Source organism: Aulonocara stuartgranti (genome assembly GCF_965226115.1).
Source record: "Aulonocara stuartgranti genome assembly, chromosome: 19".
In the NCBI taxonomy this organism is placed as follows: Eukaryota; Metazoa; Chordata; class Actinopteri; order Cichliformes; family Cichlidae; genus Aulonocara; species Aulonocara stuartgranti.
In genome coordinates, this window is record NC_138955.1 from 2089861 (window position 1) to 2110717 (window position 20857).

At 41.4% G+C, this 20857-nt stretch overlaps 1 protein-coding gene across 1 annotated transcript; it reads left to right on the forward strand.

Annotated features, from left to right (window-relative positions):
- Positions 1-4286: 4286 nt before the first annotated feature.
- Positions 4287-17870, forward strand: LOC309695618 (uncharacterized protein). Its single transcript, XM_082516357.1, has 6 exons — positions 4287-4529; positions 4844-4951; positions 7232-7492; positions 7593-7753; positions 7833-8086; positions 16929-17870. Exons 1-6 carry the CDS (start codon positions 4433-4435, stop codon positions 17077-17079), a joined length of 1032 nt encoding a protein of 343 aa, XP_082372483.1. The 5' UTR covers positions 4287-4432; the 3' UTR covers positions 17080-17870.
- Positions 17871-20857: the final 2987 nt, after the last annotated feature.

A 20857-nucleotide genomic window follows, 5' to 3' on the forward strand; every position in this document is an offset into this window, starting at 1 on the left:
GGGCTACCAAAATCTATCTCTTCCCTGCCCGTCGGGCTATCGTAGGAAGGAAAAATATATGTCAATGGTTTTGCATTCTTTCGGAAATGTAGCTGGGTAATTATGTCATTGGCATCGGTGAGCCACTGCTAATATGTGACATATTGAAATCGCGTTTGAATTTGCGCTTGTTTTTTGCTTTCACTTTGCAATCGCGCGAACTGTGTATTGGTCAGTGATGATAATTTGCGCACCAATTCCTCTGACATCGTCTTATCAATCGTTAGCTTACTATGCAAACATGACAAGTGAAATCTCCCGCAGCTTAAACATATGAGAGGTTGATCGCGCAGAGAATCGCTGAGCGTTATGTGAGTGCATGTGTAAAAGCAGCAGGATATATATTGTAGCGGGTCAGGGCTGTTCGGGGTTCTGTTTGTACAGTTATGTTTTGTTTATGTTGCCATAGTGACGGGTGACGCCCTCTCGCTGCGACGGTGTGTCCTTCCGGGGTCAGAGGGCGCCCTGTGTGTTGTTGTTGTTGTTGCTGTGCTGTTGCCGCGCTGAGCAGTTAGCTAGCGGCAGTGTTCTTCTGTAGATGTCAATAAACGGCTGTGCTCCCTGGCTAGCTCACGGGAAGCGAGACCAAACGATACCTCCGTCTCCTCCTTGTCTGAGCTCGCCACAATATTTTAGTTCTGCTGAGCCAAGTAAGACAGGTCAGGGTGAAGAAGTGACAGCCAAAGAAAAGCTTACCACAAAACGGAAAAGTTATGACAAATCAGACTATAAGGCAAAAAGAAAGTGCAGCTTTACGGTTTCATGGACAAAAGAATTTCTGTGGCTGCAATATGACAAGTGAAATAACCAGGGCTGCACATAAGTGGTCCGCAGGTGCGCATTCGCTGTCAAAATAAAAAACGGGCACAAGATAAGAAGTTGCAACGCGCGTTTGCGTACATAAGATTTTCAGGAGGAGGACAGACATTTGTTTAGAACTCTTAAAGATGTCGAAGAAGCTCCTTTAAGCAATTACTGTGATGTTCCTCCACCTCCAAAGTAATGTCAGAAGGAGTCCGAACCACAAAAGAAGCACGTATTCTCGGAAAAGTAGTTGCAGGAGGCGAGCTGGCTTCAAACAAATGATGAACGCACAGAGATGTGGTGCGGAATGTGCCGTGAAAATTTAATAAATGACAAATTAAAAAGGCATGAACATTTTTTTTGTATCGAAAAAATATCGAACCGTGACACCAAAGTATCGAACCGAACCGAACCGTGAATTTTGTGTATTGTTGCACCCCTAATATATATATATATAGTATATACACTGGGTGAATGTGCAGTAGTAGCAGCAAGCAGGTGAATTCTTTACATTAATATGAATAGACATCTGACTATTTTACAGAATAGACAATAATGACTAATGAAGAGAGCTGTGCTGTGCACAACGTAAATGCTAGGTGGTTGTTATCAGTGTGCCCTCACTCGATGATCTTGTTCCCTATTTAATGATGCGTTTGGCACCAAACTCAGGATGTTGATCCAACCGTCAGTAAAAGTGTTTTCACTTGCTCCCAGCAGAGGGCAGTGCTTTCCTCTGTTCTCTTGACTATGATGCTTTAATGTATTTCTACATTAATCTACAGAAACATTTATCAGTGCAAAGCTGTTTAGAAGATACTTACAATAAGCTGTCTGTTCCAAAGAGCTTGGAAAGAAAGCGCGTGGACGTTTTTCATGAAGACATTTCACCTCTCATCCAAGAAGCTTCTTCAGTTCTAAAACGAGCTGAATAAGATTAAGGATGAACTGTCCTCCTGAGTCTCGACATTCTCTCTGCCAGTCAGATGACTTATTTCTATTGACAAATCCAGCACACCTCAGAGCTTCACTAGCGCATCCAAAGACTCTTTTATAGATATATATATGTAGATATTTTATAGAGTCATTCAATTGTTGACCAAGTCCTGGGTGAAGACCCCTAAATCTGTAACTTTAAGAATTTACCAATTCCTCTCTCTCTCTTTCACTGGTAAATATCTTAACAAGCGCATTGTGTATTTCATTGTGTAATCACATTAAATGAGGGAGCTGTTCATATTTTTAAACTACTATACAAATACTAAAAGCCTTTTTTGGAACAAAATCTAAATTTTATGTTGGTTTATGATGACTGATAAAAGTTGAAGGCAGTGCTACACCCAAATGTTCAGTGTTTATGGAAACGTGCCAACTTGGTTTAATCAGTGTGAAAAGAGAAAATGGGATGTGTTACTTAACATTAAGCTAACCTTCATTTCAGTTTAAAAAGTCCTTGTTTTTCATGATTAAAGTACATTTTAATGTAATATTCCATGAAGCATCTCTGTAATGTTTTCACAGATGTTTTTAAAATTAAATCAGTCCCTCAGTCTCCCAGGCCTCTGGGGTAGAGGTACCAAGCTTGCATATGAAACACAGATTTTGGTAAATATTTAATAAATTATAACCTAACAAATCTTTCAGTTAACATTTATACACTGTATTAATTTATCGGACAGTGCTTCGGTATATTGTTTATAATCTTCTATAGAGACATACTGTTCTACATTACTGCCCCAATGTTTTACTGTTTTGTCTGTTTATACCCCAGCTTCCTCTTAATGGTTTACTCAGTTATAGCTATTAATAAACTCATAGTTCAAAGTCCTCTCTGAAAGCTATGCAGTTCATTCTCACTACTTTACTTTTCATTGTTCTTACAGAACAAAACACTGCAGGTATCTGTATACCATCCAGCCTCTTCATACTGAAAGCAATGCTACAACCTGGTCACACTGATCAATTGTTTTCAAAATGAAGAAAGGATTAAAAATGTAAAAAGTCACTGGGGAATTTTTATATGTGAAAAATGATCAAATGCAGAAGGTTTTGAACATCCTGGTGGTTTATTCAGAATAGAAACAGAAAATTAGAAAATCTTGACACTAATGTAGCAAAAAAAAAAAAAAAGATTGTTTCTTTAATCAGCACAATGGATTCGGTCTCAACTAAAAAAAACTTGGGTTGCATTTTTGTTTCTCATATGCTAAGTGTATAATGTTTAGCAACTTTTAAGCATTCTCTAATGCTAACGGTATATTTAATTCATGTAGTTTATGCAAAGCATTGTTGTCTTAGGGGGGTCATATGATTGTTGGAGTTTCTCTTATTATCGTGGTGGTCTTTACCTTACAATATAAAGTACCTTGAAGCAATTGTTGTTGTGACATTTTATTATATAAAAAAAACTGAACCTAACACTGACGAGGGTTCCTTCAGCTGTGATTTGGACAAATTCTTTGAATTCTCTCAAAGAGATCAGCAGATATAGATCTCATGTATCTGGAAAGTAATTGTGGCACCTACACATTAATAACATCTATCACTTCCCTCTTTGAAGAGGGAAAGCTGGACAAGGAGTCCTACCGGGCTTGGTTAGCCTGTGGGACTCTGGAAGCAGCTGATAGGTACCGACATGCCAAGCGGAATGGCTGAAGCAAAAACTCGGTGTGGGAGGAGTTCGGAGAGGCCATGTAAAAAGACTTTCAGACTGCCTGGAAGAGATTCTGGCAAACCGTCAGGCGACCAATCTCTGGGGGCGAGGTCACTGAGGCAGTTAAACAACTCCTTGGTGGCAGGGCCCCTAGGGTGAATAAGGTCTGCCCCGAGTTCCTGAAGGCTCTGGATGTTGTAGGGCTGTCTTGGTTGACGCGCCTCTACAATGTTGCGTGGAGATCAGGGGCAGTACCCCTGGACTGGCAGACCGGGGTGGTGGTCCCCATCTTTAAGAAAGGGGACCGGAGGGTGTGTTCCAACTACAGGGGAATCACCCTCCTCAGCCTCCCTGGGAAAGTCTATGCTAGTGTGCTGGAGAGGAGAGTCCGTCCGTTAGTCGAACCTCGGATGCAGGAGGAACACTGCAGTTTTCATCCTGGTCGTGGAACACTGGATCAGCTCTTTGGGGTGAGAATAGTTCAGCCATTCGGGAGGGGCTCAGAGTAGAGCCACTGCTCCTCCACATCGAAAGGAGCCAGTTGAGGTGGTTTGGGCATCTGACAAGGATGCCTCCTGAGTGAGATTTTCTGGGCATGTCCCACCGGGAGGAGGCCCCGGGGCAGACCCAGGACACGCTGGAGAGATTATATCTCTCGGCTGGCCTGGGAACACCTTGGCGTTCCCCCGGACAAGCTGGAGGAGGTGGCCGTGGAGAGGGAGGTCTGGGCTTCTCTGCATGGGCTGCTGCCCCCGTGACCCGGCCCCTGATAAGCAGAAGAAAATAGATGGATGGATGGACTTCCCTCTTTGTTTTTACAGACAGCAGATTTCACTGGAACTGATTGCTGATTACCTCAGCAGTAGGCGTCACAATCTGTGACAGATTGTTGCTTAAATGCACTGACATATGACTGATTTAGACTGAACAGTGAGAATGGAGGAGACAAATGGTGGTTTTCAGACACTTGTCTATGAAGACGATTTGCAGAAGGAAGAGTATCCTCCTTACCATCAGTCTAACAGGATACAAGGTATAATAATTCAAATTTTTATTCATTGCACTCCCATAGTCAGGTTTCTGATTCTTTTGATTGAAGTAGGTTTTACAGAGTTAAGATTTAATGACAGGACCTGATGATCTGAGACAACTACGTGTAAGGTTTACATGCTCTAACAGGATTTTTCTAATCATAAATAAAGAGTACAGAGAAGATGTTAAATAAACTACTAGTAAACAGTAATATTAAGTCCTAAAATGATCACATTTTACTCTTTTAAAGCTTCAACCAAGTTAAGTGTGTTACCTGCGTTTAAGCTGAAAATTCATAATGTTCTGCCTGTTTAGTGTCCATGTTCACTATGAGTCCTGGGAGACGCCACAGACTGGCTGCAGCGTGCCTGGCGCTTCTTGCTGCTGTTCTTCTGATACTGAATGTTGGCCTGGGGATCCACTGTAAGTCATTATGAGTTATAGTGCACATAAATGTTTTAATTATTAAATAATTTCTTTTTTGCAATTTAGCAAATGGTTATCAAACTTTGCCAATAGTCCAAAAAAAACAAAACAAAAAAAACCTTCAGAAAAACTGAAAAAAGTCCTGATAATTTTTCTGCCAGAACACCTTCTGTTTTTTTTTTTGTTTGTTTGCTTGTTTTAGTACACAACAAAATTGGTTTTTATTCTTTTCTTTTTATTCTCGTCAATTCCAAAACTATACTAAAATATGCCGGCATCCATCTCCTCATAAAATGACTAAACAATCATTTACAATCTTTAAAATTTGAGCATTTTTATTTTCCTTGAAATGAGTTTGTCCTCATGTAAAGACATGGAAGTGACTTCAAAGTGTTGTCTTTAAACAGGATACCTGGCAAACATTAACAAAAAATGTAAGAATATTTAACAATATCCAGAATACATTTAAGCTGGAATCACTGCCTCGTGGTTCTTTGCATCAGCCAAATTGTTAAGCTGTGGTTTCTATTCTTGTCTGTTGAATCATTGCATTTACTTCATCAATGAAGCCGAGACTACTTTATCCTAGATTAACACTGTAGGATCTCTACCTTACAATATGAAGTGACTTCAGATGAGAGTTGTTGACAGCTAAGCGGTGCTACATGAATAAAACTGAACAGATCAGTGATCCTGTGATTTAGGTTTATTAGAATAAAAAAGATCGATGACTGCAGCCCTCTCAGCACAAGGCTGACAGGACTTTCCCCCCCATATAATAAATAAATAAAACACAGAATAAAACATTAAAACAAAAAAAGACAGATTACTATACTAAACTTCCAGATAGACTGCATCTACTGGATTTGTTTTGTCTACGCTTACCTTTCAAAGACAGTGAGGAGCAAAGTACAATTAGAAGTGTTTCTTCTGATGAAAACTTTTCATCAGCAGCAAAGGCATAAGGGTCACTTAAATGGATCACTTAAACTCCAGTTCAAGGTGCACATCTTTTTCTCTGCTGCGCTAAAGATGCTCTCAGCTGTTTAACTTTAGGGACGGAGAAAAGTTTGACATATTTCATGACCATTAAATATTAGCGAGGCCTCTGAGAATGAGGTCAAGCAAAAATCCCTGCTTGTGCTCATGGACTGTAAATTTCAACAAATAAGACAATAATACGACAAACTGCTGAGTGACACAAGAGCCTAGGGGAAGGGCAAGCATGAAGTGAGATGCTGTGTGTGTGTGTGTGTGTGTACACATGTGCTCACACATGTTGGTACCTCTCTCCCCGTAGCAAAGTCCTGAATAAAGTCTGAATGTTCAGTCAATCAAGATCCATATGAGCTGTAAAGAAAATAACCTCAGCTTTTTCTTGGATGTTCAAAGTTTTTCAGTTCATACAGGAACATCAGCAGTCTGGGTGAATGTATCGCTGTTTACTTCCCCCGTCTCATTGAACCTGGTCAGGATGTGTTCAGAGGAAAAAAGAGGAACAGAAAGAATTTTAAAAAGTTAGGGTTTTTTTTGTTGCTCTTGTTTACTTTTAAGCCAAAAATAAAATGAATAAAGCTACAAGGTTTAATATTGAGAAACTTGAGGTGGAAAATGACTTGAGCATTGTATAATTCAAGTAACATACATTGAACATACCATCAAAAAGTAAAATAAATCATAACATTAAACTCACCTTGCTAAGTTGATCAGGCTTTTTCTTCATCCCCTGAGACCAGCTGCACTGAAGCTTTTGTCCTCATCTTTTTCGCTCAGTGAGGTCTTTCCTTTCCTTGGCCATTCCTCTGCCAGCTGCCTTTGCACTGGAAAACCAAAATGTGTGATCACAGGTTAAGTAAAGTATATTTTTCCAGTGCAGAGTTTAGAGTGCTCCATTTGATGATAGCTGTTGAGCAACATTTCTAAGGATGGTGAAAAAGACAAATATTTCTGTTTACTATTAGGCAAAATCATCACATAAATCACATTTTCAACAAAAGTTAGAGCGAAGGCACAGTTACAGGGAAAATGTGTCTGTCTGTGACTAAACATTTCTATGTGCTACAACATGGACATAATGATTAAATGTACTGAGGTGAGTAATTTGCTGTCAGCCTGCTTATTGATTCATTGTACTGATGCTACAATGATTTGTACAAATCTTGGAAATCTACAATAACATTTCTAAATAAAACTGATGATGTACAATGTTGTCAAACCACCTGATTTATAATATTGTTACTTAAGAATAAGAAAAGTAACAGTCTTCAACAATTGCAGATAACAAACTCACAGATTCTCACCTCACGCTCGATGATACCGAACGCATCAGCAAAGAGCTCATCAACCTCCAGGATACTTACAAGACTGCAGTGGAAACCATGAAGGATGCCAGGAAGCAGCTGGACAGTGAGATGAGCCATCAGACACAAACCAACTGGGAGCTTGAACACCAGACAAAACGAAGCAATGACTATAAAAGTCAGATGGAAAAAGTTACAAAGGAAATTGAAGCCATGAGAACACGCTTATCAATGCTTAGTAAGACCGGTTTCATTGTTTCTGTATATGATCAAATTGTAAAAGCATAATGACTTGTTTCATAATTTTCTATAATGGTGGTATTTTCTTTTGGAAACAGGCGATGGCTGCAAACACTGTCCTGCAGGATGGATTTTAATGAACTCTGTATGTTACTACTTCCCCTTGAAGTCAAATGAATTCAAAACATGGAAGGAATCCAGAGATTTCTGTCAGCTGCAGGGAGGAGATCTTATAATCATAGACAGCCAAGATGAAGAGGTTTGTTAGTATTTCTGTGGAGCGGTGTTCATGCAGATTTCTGAAAATTTATCTTTGGTTTTGTTTCTTTTTTCGTTAGAACTCAACAGTCAATTATTTGATAAATCATCAAGCTGCCCCGACACAAACTCGTGACCTGGTCTGGGAGTCTGACGTTCCTCGCCGTGTGAGACCTTGGATGCCTCACAGAGACCCTGAGTTTCTGGATTGGATAAGCAGAAGAATAAATCATCAAGATACGCCTCATCCCCCAATGGGCTTCTGGATCGGACTGAGAGACGTCCATGAGGAAGGGACTTGGAAATGGTGGGATGGAACATTACTTGCTGAAGGGTAAGAGTTCAGTGTCATTTAAAATGACTGCTTTCATTTCAAACATGAAGAAATATAAACATAAACAACAAAAGTGTACTGTACATTGAGTTGTCTCCAACAACACTACACAGCTTATTTTACCTGCTAGCACGAGTTAGGAGGCATTATAAACTTATTTAATCCAATCCCTTTTGATGCAATTAAAATTATCAGCTCAATATCATCTATATGTACAGCAATGACATATATGCACATATATGCATACATAGAAATACACATCTCTATATACACATACATATGTAATGCAATATGTGTGACCTCTGTGTAGTGTCTTCTCTGGTCTGCATTCACAACAAAAAGGCAATGGTTAGAATGCTCTCTTTTTAATGTCGTGGGCAATCAGCACAAAATCTCGCAGGAATCCTCCATTATTCTGAGGATTACATTTCCACTTGCAGTGTGATCGTATAGTGGTAAATTTATACAACCAAAATAGAAAAACTTCAACACCATTAACATTGCATGTTAAATTTCCCAAATGAAAGGAATATAGAAATATATTTTAAAGCTGTACATGAAACAATGTAAATTCTCTAAACAGTGTGGCACAGTCACATACCTGCATTCACAACAAAAAGGCAATGGTTAGAATGCTCTCTTTTTAATGTCGTGGGCAATCAGCACAAAATCTAAACGGGAAAGCAACAACAGAGTTAGCTAACTATGCTCCCATTTTGTTTCCTCTCCTCCCAATAAAGAAATCTCACATAAACGTGCACTCAGTTCAACATAAAGACTGGAGAAATGACCCGCAACAAATGATGTATAAACAACAAAAATAATCGGGTCAGACTGTATTACTTTAACAGCCTGCGATATGATTTTTCCTCCCCACGACATTTGCGCATTCCTTACCTCGCAGGAATCCTCCATTATTCTGAGGATTACCCAGAATCCCTTGCCCTTTGTGAATATTGCAGGGTCACTTTTTCGACAGTAGGTGGCGCCAATGTCCCATTTAGCGGGATTTAACTTCAACTCTATTTAACTATGTTACACACACCCCCCTTAAATCCTGCTAAATTGGGGCATGACAACAGAAAAACAGAAATTTCCAATGCATAAAACATAACAGTGTGACCGTGGGAGCACAAGATAGTTCAAGTCAGTTAAAAAAACTTTCCATATGGAATAAGGCAAGCAAGAGAGCGGCCAATTCCCCTGCCAACCCAGATATGAAAGATGCCGTATACACCTCCCATGATGTGAACATTGCTCCACGCAGGTATTACCCAAAACGTTCTGAGTAACAGCACATTTGCAAAACGGCTAGTAATCTATCCTGAAAACATATTTCGCACAAATGAAAACAAGGAGTCAACTGTCGACACTGAATCATCAACCTGTTGTTCATTGATCTCACAAATGAGACGTGTTGGAGGTTTCACAGGTCTACCTGATCTAGTACAAAGAGGTGGTGGCTGTGTACGCACTACACGGTCCCCTGTACTCAGTCGTGTGTCAGTCACAAGCTCAGGGGAAAGGACATGTGGAGCATCTCCCGCCAGAAGCTGCGAGGAGGCACTCCGGGACACAACAGATTCAATAGAGGGGGCAGGGGAGGGCAACCGGGAAACCAACGGGTCACACCCAGCAGGCGGGGCCACAGTCGATTCTGCCTCAGAGGTTGGGACGCTGAAAGCCGCACCAAGAGAACAACCAGGTTGACCAACCGCAGAGTCCCTGTCACTTGCTTGGTCCATCTGCATGAGCCAGCAAACCGTCTTCGTCTCACCATCCTGCACATCACCTGGAAGTTCTGGTTCACCTTGTCCACTATCCGCAATCGAGGGGCAGGTTGACACTGGTATGCACTCGTTTCCCGCAGGAATGAAACTCACAGGAAGTAGTAGGTTTCGGTGAACAACTTTTTCCCTGAGAGTCACAGGGTCTCTGATGTGGTACACATTGATGTCAGGTTTCACAGACGCCACCTCAAAAACTGTGGATTCCCATTTGTCAGCGATCTTCCTCTTTCCTCTCTCACCACGATTAGCAAGCAAGACTCTGTCACCGACTGAGAGGGGCGCACCCTTAGCCTTGCGGTCATAATTCCTCGCCTGGCGAGCCTGGGCAATACGGCTGTTCTGCCTGGCAATGCGGGCAGCCTCAGACAGGTCACGCTTCAAATGGGCGACAAATTCACCGTGGTCAACAACGGCACCATCAGGGAGAACATGCTGGAAAACAACATCAACAGGCAGACGAGGAATTCTCCCAAATACGAGAAAAAAAGGTGCGAAACCCGTTGTTTCATGTTCAGTGCAATTGTAGCAGAACGTCAACATCTGAAGCATTTGCGGCCACCTGGCTTTGGATTGAGGGGGCAAAGCCCGTATCATATTTCCCAAGGTCCTGTTGTATCGCTCGACAATACCATTCCCCATTGGGTGGTAAGGAGTGGTGTGTGATTTCTGGATGCCAGCCATGTCCAGGAGCTCCTTAATGAGTTGACTCTCAAAGTTGGCTCCTTGATCAGAGTGTATACGTCTGGGAAAGCCGTACACACAGAAAAAGTCATTCCACAGGCGGCGAGCAACCTGCTTGGCAGACTGATTCTTACAAGGGAATGCATGCGCTAATTTGGAAAAATGGTCTGTGACAACCAAAACATCAACGCACTTCTTGTCAGTCTGTTCAGCAGTCCAGAAGTCGATGCAGACTAGCTCCATCGGTTCAGTGGTACAAATGCTCTCCAGTGTGGCACGGTCATTCGGCTCTGGGGTTTTCCCAACCACACAACGAAAACAGCCTTTCACATGATTGATGATGTCACGCTCCATCCCTGTCCAAAAGAATCTCTGCCTTGCAAGAGACAGGGTGCGGACTTGGCCCTGATGACCCGCCGTATCATGGATGCCTCGGAGAACTTCAGTCTTCAGAGTGTCTGGGACAACAAACTGGTAAATCGTCACGTTCATGTTCCTGTCTTTCTTCACCTTATACAACATACCATCTTTAATTAAGAGTCTGGACCAATGTCTGAGTAATTTCATTACACCACGGGACTCGCTAGCACGTTCATGCCTGGTGGGCCTCTTGTGATGCCGGACATAAAAGAAAACTCTGCCCAAAACCTCATCTTGTTCCTGCAGGTTAGCGAGTTCACTTCTCGCCGTACAGGCTGGACGGGCAATAGTTGGGACCTGAGGGATATCAGATCCCACACCTCTCACATGGCTGATACCACCAGTGTCATGTGCAGCCAACACAGCGGAAACATCCTGTGACGAGAGAGAACCTTGAGGGTTAGCTAGGATAGTTGTAGCTCCTTCCTCAGACTGATCCACAACCAACTGGCAGTTTGCAGCACACCGAAACATATCCTGCACAGTCCCATCCACCAGACTGTGCATTTGGTTCAATAGGGCAGCATAAGGTTCAGTGACTAGCCTGTGGCCTATGCACGACTGGACAAATGGCTCTCTACTCAATGCATCCGCGACAACATTTTTGGTGCCAGGGACATACTTCAGTTCAAAACTGTATGCTGCAAGCTTTGAAACCCATCGTTGCTCACATGCATCTAACCTAGGCTTGGTTAAGATGTATGTCAGCGGGTTATTGTCCGTCCACACTGTGAAGTGGCTCCCTTTCAGCCAATGGCTAAACTTGTCACAGACTGCCCATTTCAGAGCAAGAAACTCCAAACGATGCGCTGGATAGTTTAGCTGAGAGTGTGACAGGGTCTTACTGGCGAATGCCACTGGTCTGGCGATGCTACCATCAGGGGGCAACTGTGAGAGGACGGCTCCAAGGCCGTCAAAGGAAGCATCAACTGCAAGGAGAAAGGGCGCAGTAAAATCTGGATGGGCTAATGTGACACTATGCACAAGTTCATGTTTTAGGGCCTTGAATGCTTCCCTGCACTCATCAGTCCAGTCAGCCGGAGACAGCTTCACGTGGCCCCTTTTAAATTTAGGCTTACGGCCTCTACCTCTCTTGCGTAGCGCAGCTGGTTCAGCCACAAGATCAAACAGTGGCTTAGCTTTTGCAGAGCACCGCTCGATAAAATGATGGTAGTAGAGAACCATCCCCAGGAAGGATCTGATTTTCCTTGCACATGGTGTCACCCCGTCAGACTCCATCAGGTCTGCTTCCTCCACATTGTCTATAGCCTGCACTTTACTTGGGTCTGTTTTCACACCCTCACCACATATGATGTGTCCCAGGAACTTCACAGACCGCTGAAGAAAGTGGCATTTCTTTGGTGCGAGCTTCAGGTTGTTGGCAGAAAGTCGTGAGAAAACCATCTGCAGACGTTCAAGAGCCACCTGTTCGGATGGGGCATAGACCATAAGGTCATCCAGATAACACAACAAACTTGTGAAGTTCTCATCACCAAAAATGGACATCATCATCCGCATAAAAGTAGCAGGACTATTTGTCAGGCCTTGAGGCATCCTGTTATATTCATGAAGGCCAAATGGGGAGGAGAATGCCGTGTATTTTTTGTCGTCCTCGTGGAGTCTGACATTGTAAAACCCCGATGTGAGATCCATTGTAGAAAAAAAAACATTCCCACCAAGTGCTGCGAGGGCGTCTGACTGATGAGGCAATGGATGTGCATCTTTAACTGTTCTTGCATTTAACCATCTAAAGTCATTGCATATGCGCAGGTCACCATTTGGCTTAACAACTAAGACAAGGGGGGATGAGAATTCACTCTGGGACTTACGGATTATCCCTGACTCCTCCATCTCATCTAGGGCAGTGCGAAGCTTCTCGTAATGGCATGGTGGGACCCGTCTGTATGGCAGTCTGAAGGGCTTGTCATCCACCAGGCGGATTCTGTGGACAAAGTCAGCAGCCTCACCGCAGTCCATTTTGTGCCTTGAAAAGATGGACTCATACTGCTCAATGAGTCGCAGCAGCCTATCTCTCCATTCTGGGGAAACTTCACAGGACGAGAGGTCCAGGTCCTGCAGGCCCAAATCACACAAGCGCTGTGACATCTCCGCTTCTGATCTCGGTGCGGGCGACGAGTTCTGTGTGTATTGTGTACTGGATCGAATTTGAACAGGTTCAGGTAAGTCCTGCACAGAAAGACAGGGGGACACATCAGCAACCTTAGCATTTCTCCTGAGAGTGAGGGGCTTGTCGGAGGGATTCACCACTTTAACAGGGACCCAACCATCCCCAAACAAGGAAGTGACAACTCGCCCCACTAGGATCTGTGCAGGTTTGGATCGAGACTGAGTGGGTTCAATAATGACAGCACTTCCCACCGCTGAGGCATCAGGAGCAGGCAGCTTAGCCCACACTAAATGTTCAGACAAGGGCTGTAAGGTGATGCGTCTCTTAAGCTTTGCAGTGCCGAAACTTGGAGGCATTGCTCTGCCACCACAGTCATCAGAATAGGACAGCAAAGTTGCCAAATGAGGGAAAGCATCATCCTGGGTACCAACAGTCATTTTTAACTGTGAAATAAGCCACTTTATCGCATTGCTGCCCAGAATCATGTCATCAGCCTGGCCCGGAACCACCAGAACAGGAATCACCACCTTAAAGCCATATATTGACACTGTAAGATCATACATAGCAGAAGGCGTAACGAGGTGACCCCCACAACCAACAATGACAACGTCTTCAGCTGAACGTCTCTCAATATCAGGTATCGATTGTGAAAGTTTCTCATCAACTGTCTCACTTATGGTGCACGCCATAGAGCCACTGTCCACTAATGCTTTAAGAACTTGTCCACCACTAGTAGTCACTGCAGAGTAGAATAAACTATCAGTGTTTGAGAGCCTATGCAAGCCCTGTGCAATCAGTGTTTTATTTGGCGGGACAATGCCACTGTAAGTAGAATACAAAGTGTCATAATCATTAATATCAGTCACATCCAAGATGGGAGGCTTACTTGCTGGATCTGCGCTGTCCTCCCCTCCACGCAGATCGTTCAGTTTCCCTGATGACCACTGGAAGGAGTACACTTGCCCTCTGGGCAGTTACGTCTCGAATGACCAGGTAGGTGACACATGAAGCACAATCTGTTTTCCCGACAGTGCGTGAGTGTGGAGTGGGAGCTATCTCTGCAGATGGAACATGGTGTGTCATCTAAGCCCGGTATTCTCGGCAGTCGGGCACTCTGTCGCCTGGCATTAGCTCGAGCATAGCCTGGGCCTTGAAGCAGCACCTTCTCTAGCATGCTGATCAACCTCTCAATAGCAGAGCCATCCTGACTCACAGCTGGCCTCTGCTCATGGTCAGCCAAACAAGGAGTACCATTTGTGCTAATCTCTGCCTTATTCACATAAACACAGTTACCCGTCTGTGGAGGAGACTGGAACCCCTTACCCAGGTGATACTCATCCAGTACCTCCTGAACTTCACGAGCTGACCATTTATCACATGTTTTGGTTCTAAAAATAAGAGCCAAGTCTCTGCAGGGGCAGTGTCTGATGAACATGCGTGCAACCTCCACACCAGAGTTCTCAAAAGATTTCCCCTGCTCCTTAAGACAGTTGCCAACAACATCAGCAGCCTTGTTCAGCCTCAGCCAGTACTCATATGGATCCTCTCGGTCCTTCGGCAGGGTGGAATAAAAGTCAGCCAGGGGCACAGACGAGCACTGGGTGGAACTAAAATGTTTGTTCAGAAGTCTGTAGATAGCTTGTGGATTATGCTGGACATCAATTCCACCATTCCTCACACCAAATTTCACAACATCTTTTGCCCTGCCTCTCAGATGCATCAAAATCTCCTCAGCTTGGTTTTCTGGAAGAATGGCACTCTTCTTTATGTAACTCTGCATGGCTTCCTGCCACTCATCAACAGACAATGAGTCCGAACTCTCCCCCCGAAACACAGGTGGGTCTTTAACCTGTCGTGGAGCCACCAGCTGGACATGAGAGAGATCTAGTGAGCGGCTGGAGGGGAGATCTGTTGTTTCATGCGCCACCTCAGGACATGTATATGTAGCAGATGCAGGGCTCGAAGTGTGTGGCGTAGTCAGGTGTGACAGAATGCTATCAGCCAGGCGTTGCCCAATTTGCTGCACAATGTCGCTCATTTGGTCGACTAGACTCACATCAGTTATTGGGGGGTCTGAGGTAGATGACTTAGTGCACTGTACTGACTGCGACTCAGCCACCAGCTCACAAGAACTATCTGCTGCTCTATGCCCCACCCGACAGTCACCCAGTGAAAAAGGAACAGTTGTGAACCCTCTGCCCCTACCCACAACAAGGGGAGTCACATTTGGGGTGTCATCAGAGTCACTTAGATCCATATCTAGCAGAATATTAATAGAGCTAAGGTGGACTTAATACAATATGGCAATATACAAAGCCAATATAAAAGTATGTCCAACAGTCCCCAAAGTTTGATTCCGTTACCCAACAGACTAAACAATAAGGAAGCTGATGCTCCACGATGATGCTGCAACGAGAGGACACCAGCCCGATTCAGCAGCGTCACGAACGAGTCACGGCACCAATGTGACCTCTGTGTAGTGTCTTCTCTGGTCTGCATTCACAACAAAAAGGCAATGGTTAGAATGCTCTCTTTTTAATGTCGTGGGCAATCAGCACAAAATCTCGCAGGAATCCTCCATTATTCTGAGGATTACATTTCCACTTGCAGTGTGATCGTATAGTGGTAAATTTATACAACCAAAATAGAAAAACTTCAACACCATTAACATTGCATGTTAAATTTCCCAAATGAAAGGAATATAGAAATATATTTTAAAGCTGTACATGAAACAATGTAAATTCTCTAAACAGTGTGGCACAGTCACATACCTGCATTCACAACAAAAAGGCAATGGTTAGAATGCTCTCTTTTTAATGTCGTGGGCAATCAGCACAAAATCTAAACGGGAAAGCAACAACAGAGTTAGCTAACTATGCTCCCATTTTGTTTCCTCTCCTCCCAATAAAGAAATCTCACATAAACGTGCACTCAGTTCAACATAAAGACTGGAGAAATGACCCGCAACAAATGATGTATAAACAACAAAAATAATCGGGTCAGACTGTATTACTTTAACAGCCTGCGATATGATTTTTCCTCCCCACGACATTTGCGCATTCCTTACCTCGCAGGAATCCTCCATTATTCTGAGGATTACCCAGAATCCCTTACCCTTTGTGAATATTGCAGGGTCACTTTTTCGACAGTAGGTGGCGCCAATGTCCCATTTAGCGGGATTTAACTTCAACTCTATTTAACTATGTTACATATGCAATGCACAATGCAAAACAACAATCTACATTACTACAGCAAAGGGTGTACCCGGCCTTTTCCGCCTACGGTGGCTGGGATAGGCTCCAGTCCCCCTGCTACACTAAATTGATTAAATAGAATACAACAGATGAACATATACATTCGTACTTCTACTTTTTTATGTTTTCATTTTGTTTTAATTATACACTTAGTCCATTCTCCACATACAGATATACAAAAACTTCTTCTTGGTCTTTGAATACTGTGCATCTTTTCATTTAATGTAGCATGTAATGTAAGATTTGCTGGAAATTTCACATTAAGAATGAAAAGTACGTAAAGTAAAGTTTATATAGTTCTTTTTGAAGACATAAAAGCAACAAAGAACTGTACAAAAGTTAAAACACAATTAATATCAAGGTAATCATTTTTTGAAATAACAAAAGAATGTCAGGAGGAGGCCTGATTAAACGTATACACACGGTGAAACTTGTGTAAATCAGCGGTCAGTTGTGTTTGTCCTCCTGAAGGATAAATTACACGAATAAGATAAAAGGTGAATAACAATTAATGTGAATCGCGTGAAAGGAAATCCTGTCTCAGCAGTGTAACTTGTCGTTTGCTTCAGGTACTGGAATGATGGAGAGCCAAATGATATCAACAATGAGGACTGTGCAGCGCTGTATCCCAAAGCAAACTTCTACAAGAGCTGGAACGACGTTAAATGTGATGCCCAAATGAAATGGATTTGTGAAAAAGCACCAAAACCACTGAGCTAAAATATCTGCAATAATGCATCACAATCTTACATAAACACAAGTTGCTATCAGACAAATCTCTGTAAGCATTTAATAAACCTTTTAGCATATTAGCAAATCTTACAGCTAACATGAAAAAGCATTATTCAGCACATTTATATAAAGTAAACTGCTGTTTAAAACTGTTATGCCCATGTGTGTACCCTGTATTTATCTACAGCAATGCTACAGTAAATTGTTCATCTAAAATATATACAGACTTACAGTGTTTTACATTATTAACACAATATTATACCAGTATGTCTGTTTACACCTCATCTGCTGATGAACACATTAAGAAACACTTGTGCCTGGTAACAATTAAAACTGCAGCTTTAATAACCTGTTTCTTTTAGCAGCCTGTGTACAAAAGGAAAGATGATAAATAGAGAGTCAAAGTCATTATTTATACTTTAGTCAGTATTTTTAACTGTAGAAAATATTTTTGGAAGGCTAATAACATATTTCTGGAATATTTGAATTATATAAGACTTCAACTTAACTGGGTTACTGGATAATTTAGAAACGAGATCAAGCATGTTGGTGAGCATCTGAAGGGATAATAAGTGAATTTTGTGGCTGCTTCCTGTTATTCATTTTAGGCCTGACAGAGTAGCTGCTGTCCATCACGTGTACAGCGCATGATATTATCAGTTTACTTCTTTAAAAGAGTTAGAATATGTTCCTCTAAAAATCATAACTTTTGAAAAACAGTTTCTAAGACAAATGTAAATGTCAGAAACAATCTAAATAAAGAGAGAGCACATCTGCAGAGGGAACTACCTTGGACATATTTAATTAAATATGTCCGTATTTTGTGGTTTAAAACCTATTCTGCCAACCGATTTGAGATCTACTCAATCTGAAGCAGTCTGATAACTCAGGTAAACATGATACTAAGATGCAAACTCAACAATTACAGACAAAAAGTTTTCTACGCAAAAATAAACACAGTAAAACAATTAAGAGTAATAAAAAAGTGATCATTTCACAAGAGGTAGTCTGATACAAGATGCTGACCTTAAATTCATAAGCCTGGAGGCTGCAGTGATCATGCAATCAGTAAGCTGACTGTGTGAATGAATGCTGCAAGAATTGTAATATTCCATCACTGATGGTCTTTAGCTGCTCAATATCCACCTTTCATTGTTCATGGTTTTTGTTCACATGCTCTAGTAACTTCTTGTCCTCCTCTTCAGCTTCGATCACATCACATCTGTGTGTTTGTGTCTTTAATGTAAAATATCCAACATCAAACTAAACTTTGGAACAAACAGCAGTTCTGATCAAAACTCACCACATTAGCATGTTTCCATGAAAGGCTCAAAATAAATTTCCAACATGTAAAATCCCCTTGTCCCCTTATATAGTTGCTCAGCGTTCATTTTCTTGGTGGTCGGACATTGTGAAATTCTACAGAAAAGGGAAACTGAAGTTGTATTTTTGTCACGTAGACTGTCATGGACACAGTTATCCCAAGAACTCCAACGACTACCAGCAGAATACCATTCATCAAATAAATGGAAAGCGTTGATTTACACTTTTTACACGCTAAAATATGATAATTATCATAAATCTTACTTTAAAACTATCATCAGGCTTATAAGTAACAAATTTAAAGAACTTAAATTTTCTAGTAAGAAACTATAAAATAACATTAACTCATTACTGAAGACTACAGGAGCTATGAGTTGGAACTATTAAATTATTAACATCTATTTTGGTGAAGAGAATATTTCATACATCCCTCACCTTTGTCACAATTATGCTGCCCTAACACACTCAGAAATTATTTTTTGAATGTGAAATATACGATTCACTAAATATTCTCAGACACTGTTTTAGTCATTGCATTCACTTTCAAACATTGTCTCTGGCCACCCATTGTTGCCTCGGGGTTAAAATTGGTGGATAGAGGCAGTGTTCAAAAAATGAATCCTAAAAATATTTCATATATGAAACTAAAGTTTCACAGGAGTCAATATATGACTTCAAATGCTCACTCCAAATAATGCTACAACTTGTTTTTTTGGGACACCACCTTGAAGTTGCCCTATGACATTGTCCCAACCCAGATCAGTCAGCCATGGCGTGCTATGTGAAGTCCTCAACTGACCACTGTAGCAGGGTCTATGCTCACAGGTACTGCTGATCAGGCACCAATCAATGTGCCTGATCAGCAGGTCTTCTGCGCTCTTCTGGACAGAGATCTCGGATGTCATTCCTGGGATCTGCTGGAGCCACTCGCCTAGCTTGGGAGTCACTACACCGTGTGCTCCAATTACCACTGAGACCACTGTTACCTTCACTCTCCACATTTTCTCAAGCTCTTCTCTTATATGAATACTTTTTACGTATTGTCTGTTACATTCTACCTCTGGTTATAGCTTTCGACAATTACATTAATCAACAGTTACAGCCAATTACTGCAGAACTGTAGTTTTATCAGTTAAACAGGTAAAAACGATGTATGGATGTTTTATTAAATGCATAATTAGCAAAAAAAAAAAAATTTTTTAATTCCAGCGAGCCACAATTTTGCAACTCATAAAAACAAAGTACTAAACAACATGTCATAATGTAACTGGGATTATAGGGGTGATAATTGTGGATTAATAGTTAATTTATAAATTAGATGTTAATTAATTGCACGTATAAGTGGATTTTGTTGTTATCATATAAAGCTGCACTGTCTGTTTCCTGCTTTATAGCTAAGGTAGAGTAATTTATTGTAAGATGTGCTGTCAATTTACTTCTTCAAAAAAAAGAGGATATGTGTTTCTTCGAAAAAATTGCATCATAGTATCTGTTAGTAGTTTCTTAGACAAGTTTTCAGAAGTCAGATTTAGAAAAACAAAATAAAACAAAAAAAACATAAGAGCACATTTGCAGAATTTGAATTTGTGTAATAGCTTGTATTTTTATTATTCTACTAAAACAGTGCGATTTGAAAAATATAGTGAAATCTACAGTCTACAGTATACAGTATGTCTACAGTAATCTACAATCTATACAGTATGTGGTCGAAGGAGCTTGCAAAGAAAAGCGTCTGGACTTCTTTAAAAGTTATTTTAAAACACACTGTGGGGGCTGTGTTTGAAGCAGATTTAGTCTGGCCCAGATATTTTTGGGGCACACAGATGTACCTAGTAAAATTGCATGTCAATATGAGAGTGAGGAGAGGGAAAGTGTTTTACTCTTTGATTTTTTTCAGTGTTACATTTAGATTGTTACTTTACTTTCTAGTATTTTTGAGCTCTCACAACTTCACAAGTACAGATGTTAGTCACATAGATTTTAAAGCCTTAAAAACACATTTAATCAATTAACAATTTAAAAGTGCAACCAAATCAAATTTTGATCAATTCACATTGTTCCAAATATATTATATTTTCAGTATCAAACCTTCACCAGTTTTAAGTCTCTGGCATAGATTAAGAGAAACAAGCACCAGTACTGGGTGTCATGTCTGTTTTGCACCAATTAACAGGAGAAAACTTCAATAAGTGCGTTTTGGTTAAATTAAAATTCACCAAATAAACGTACAATATTGGTTTTCAGATGATCTGAAACAAGAAGTTCCGTGTTTGAGCATTAAAAAAAAAAGTCTTCTGCGAACAATAAAAACCTGAGCACAAGTGTTAAAATCAGAGGCGATTTTTAGCCCATTTTTGGGGGTGCTTCAGCACAAATGAATCAAAGCACCCCCAAAGATTTCTTACTTTTTTGACAATATTTGCTGTTTGTGTGACACACTACT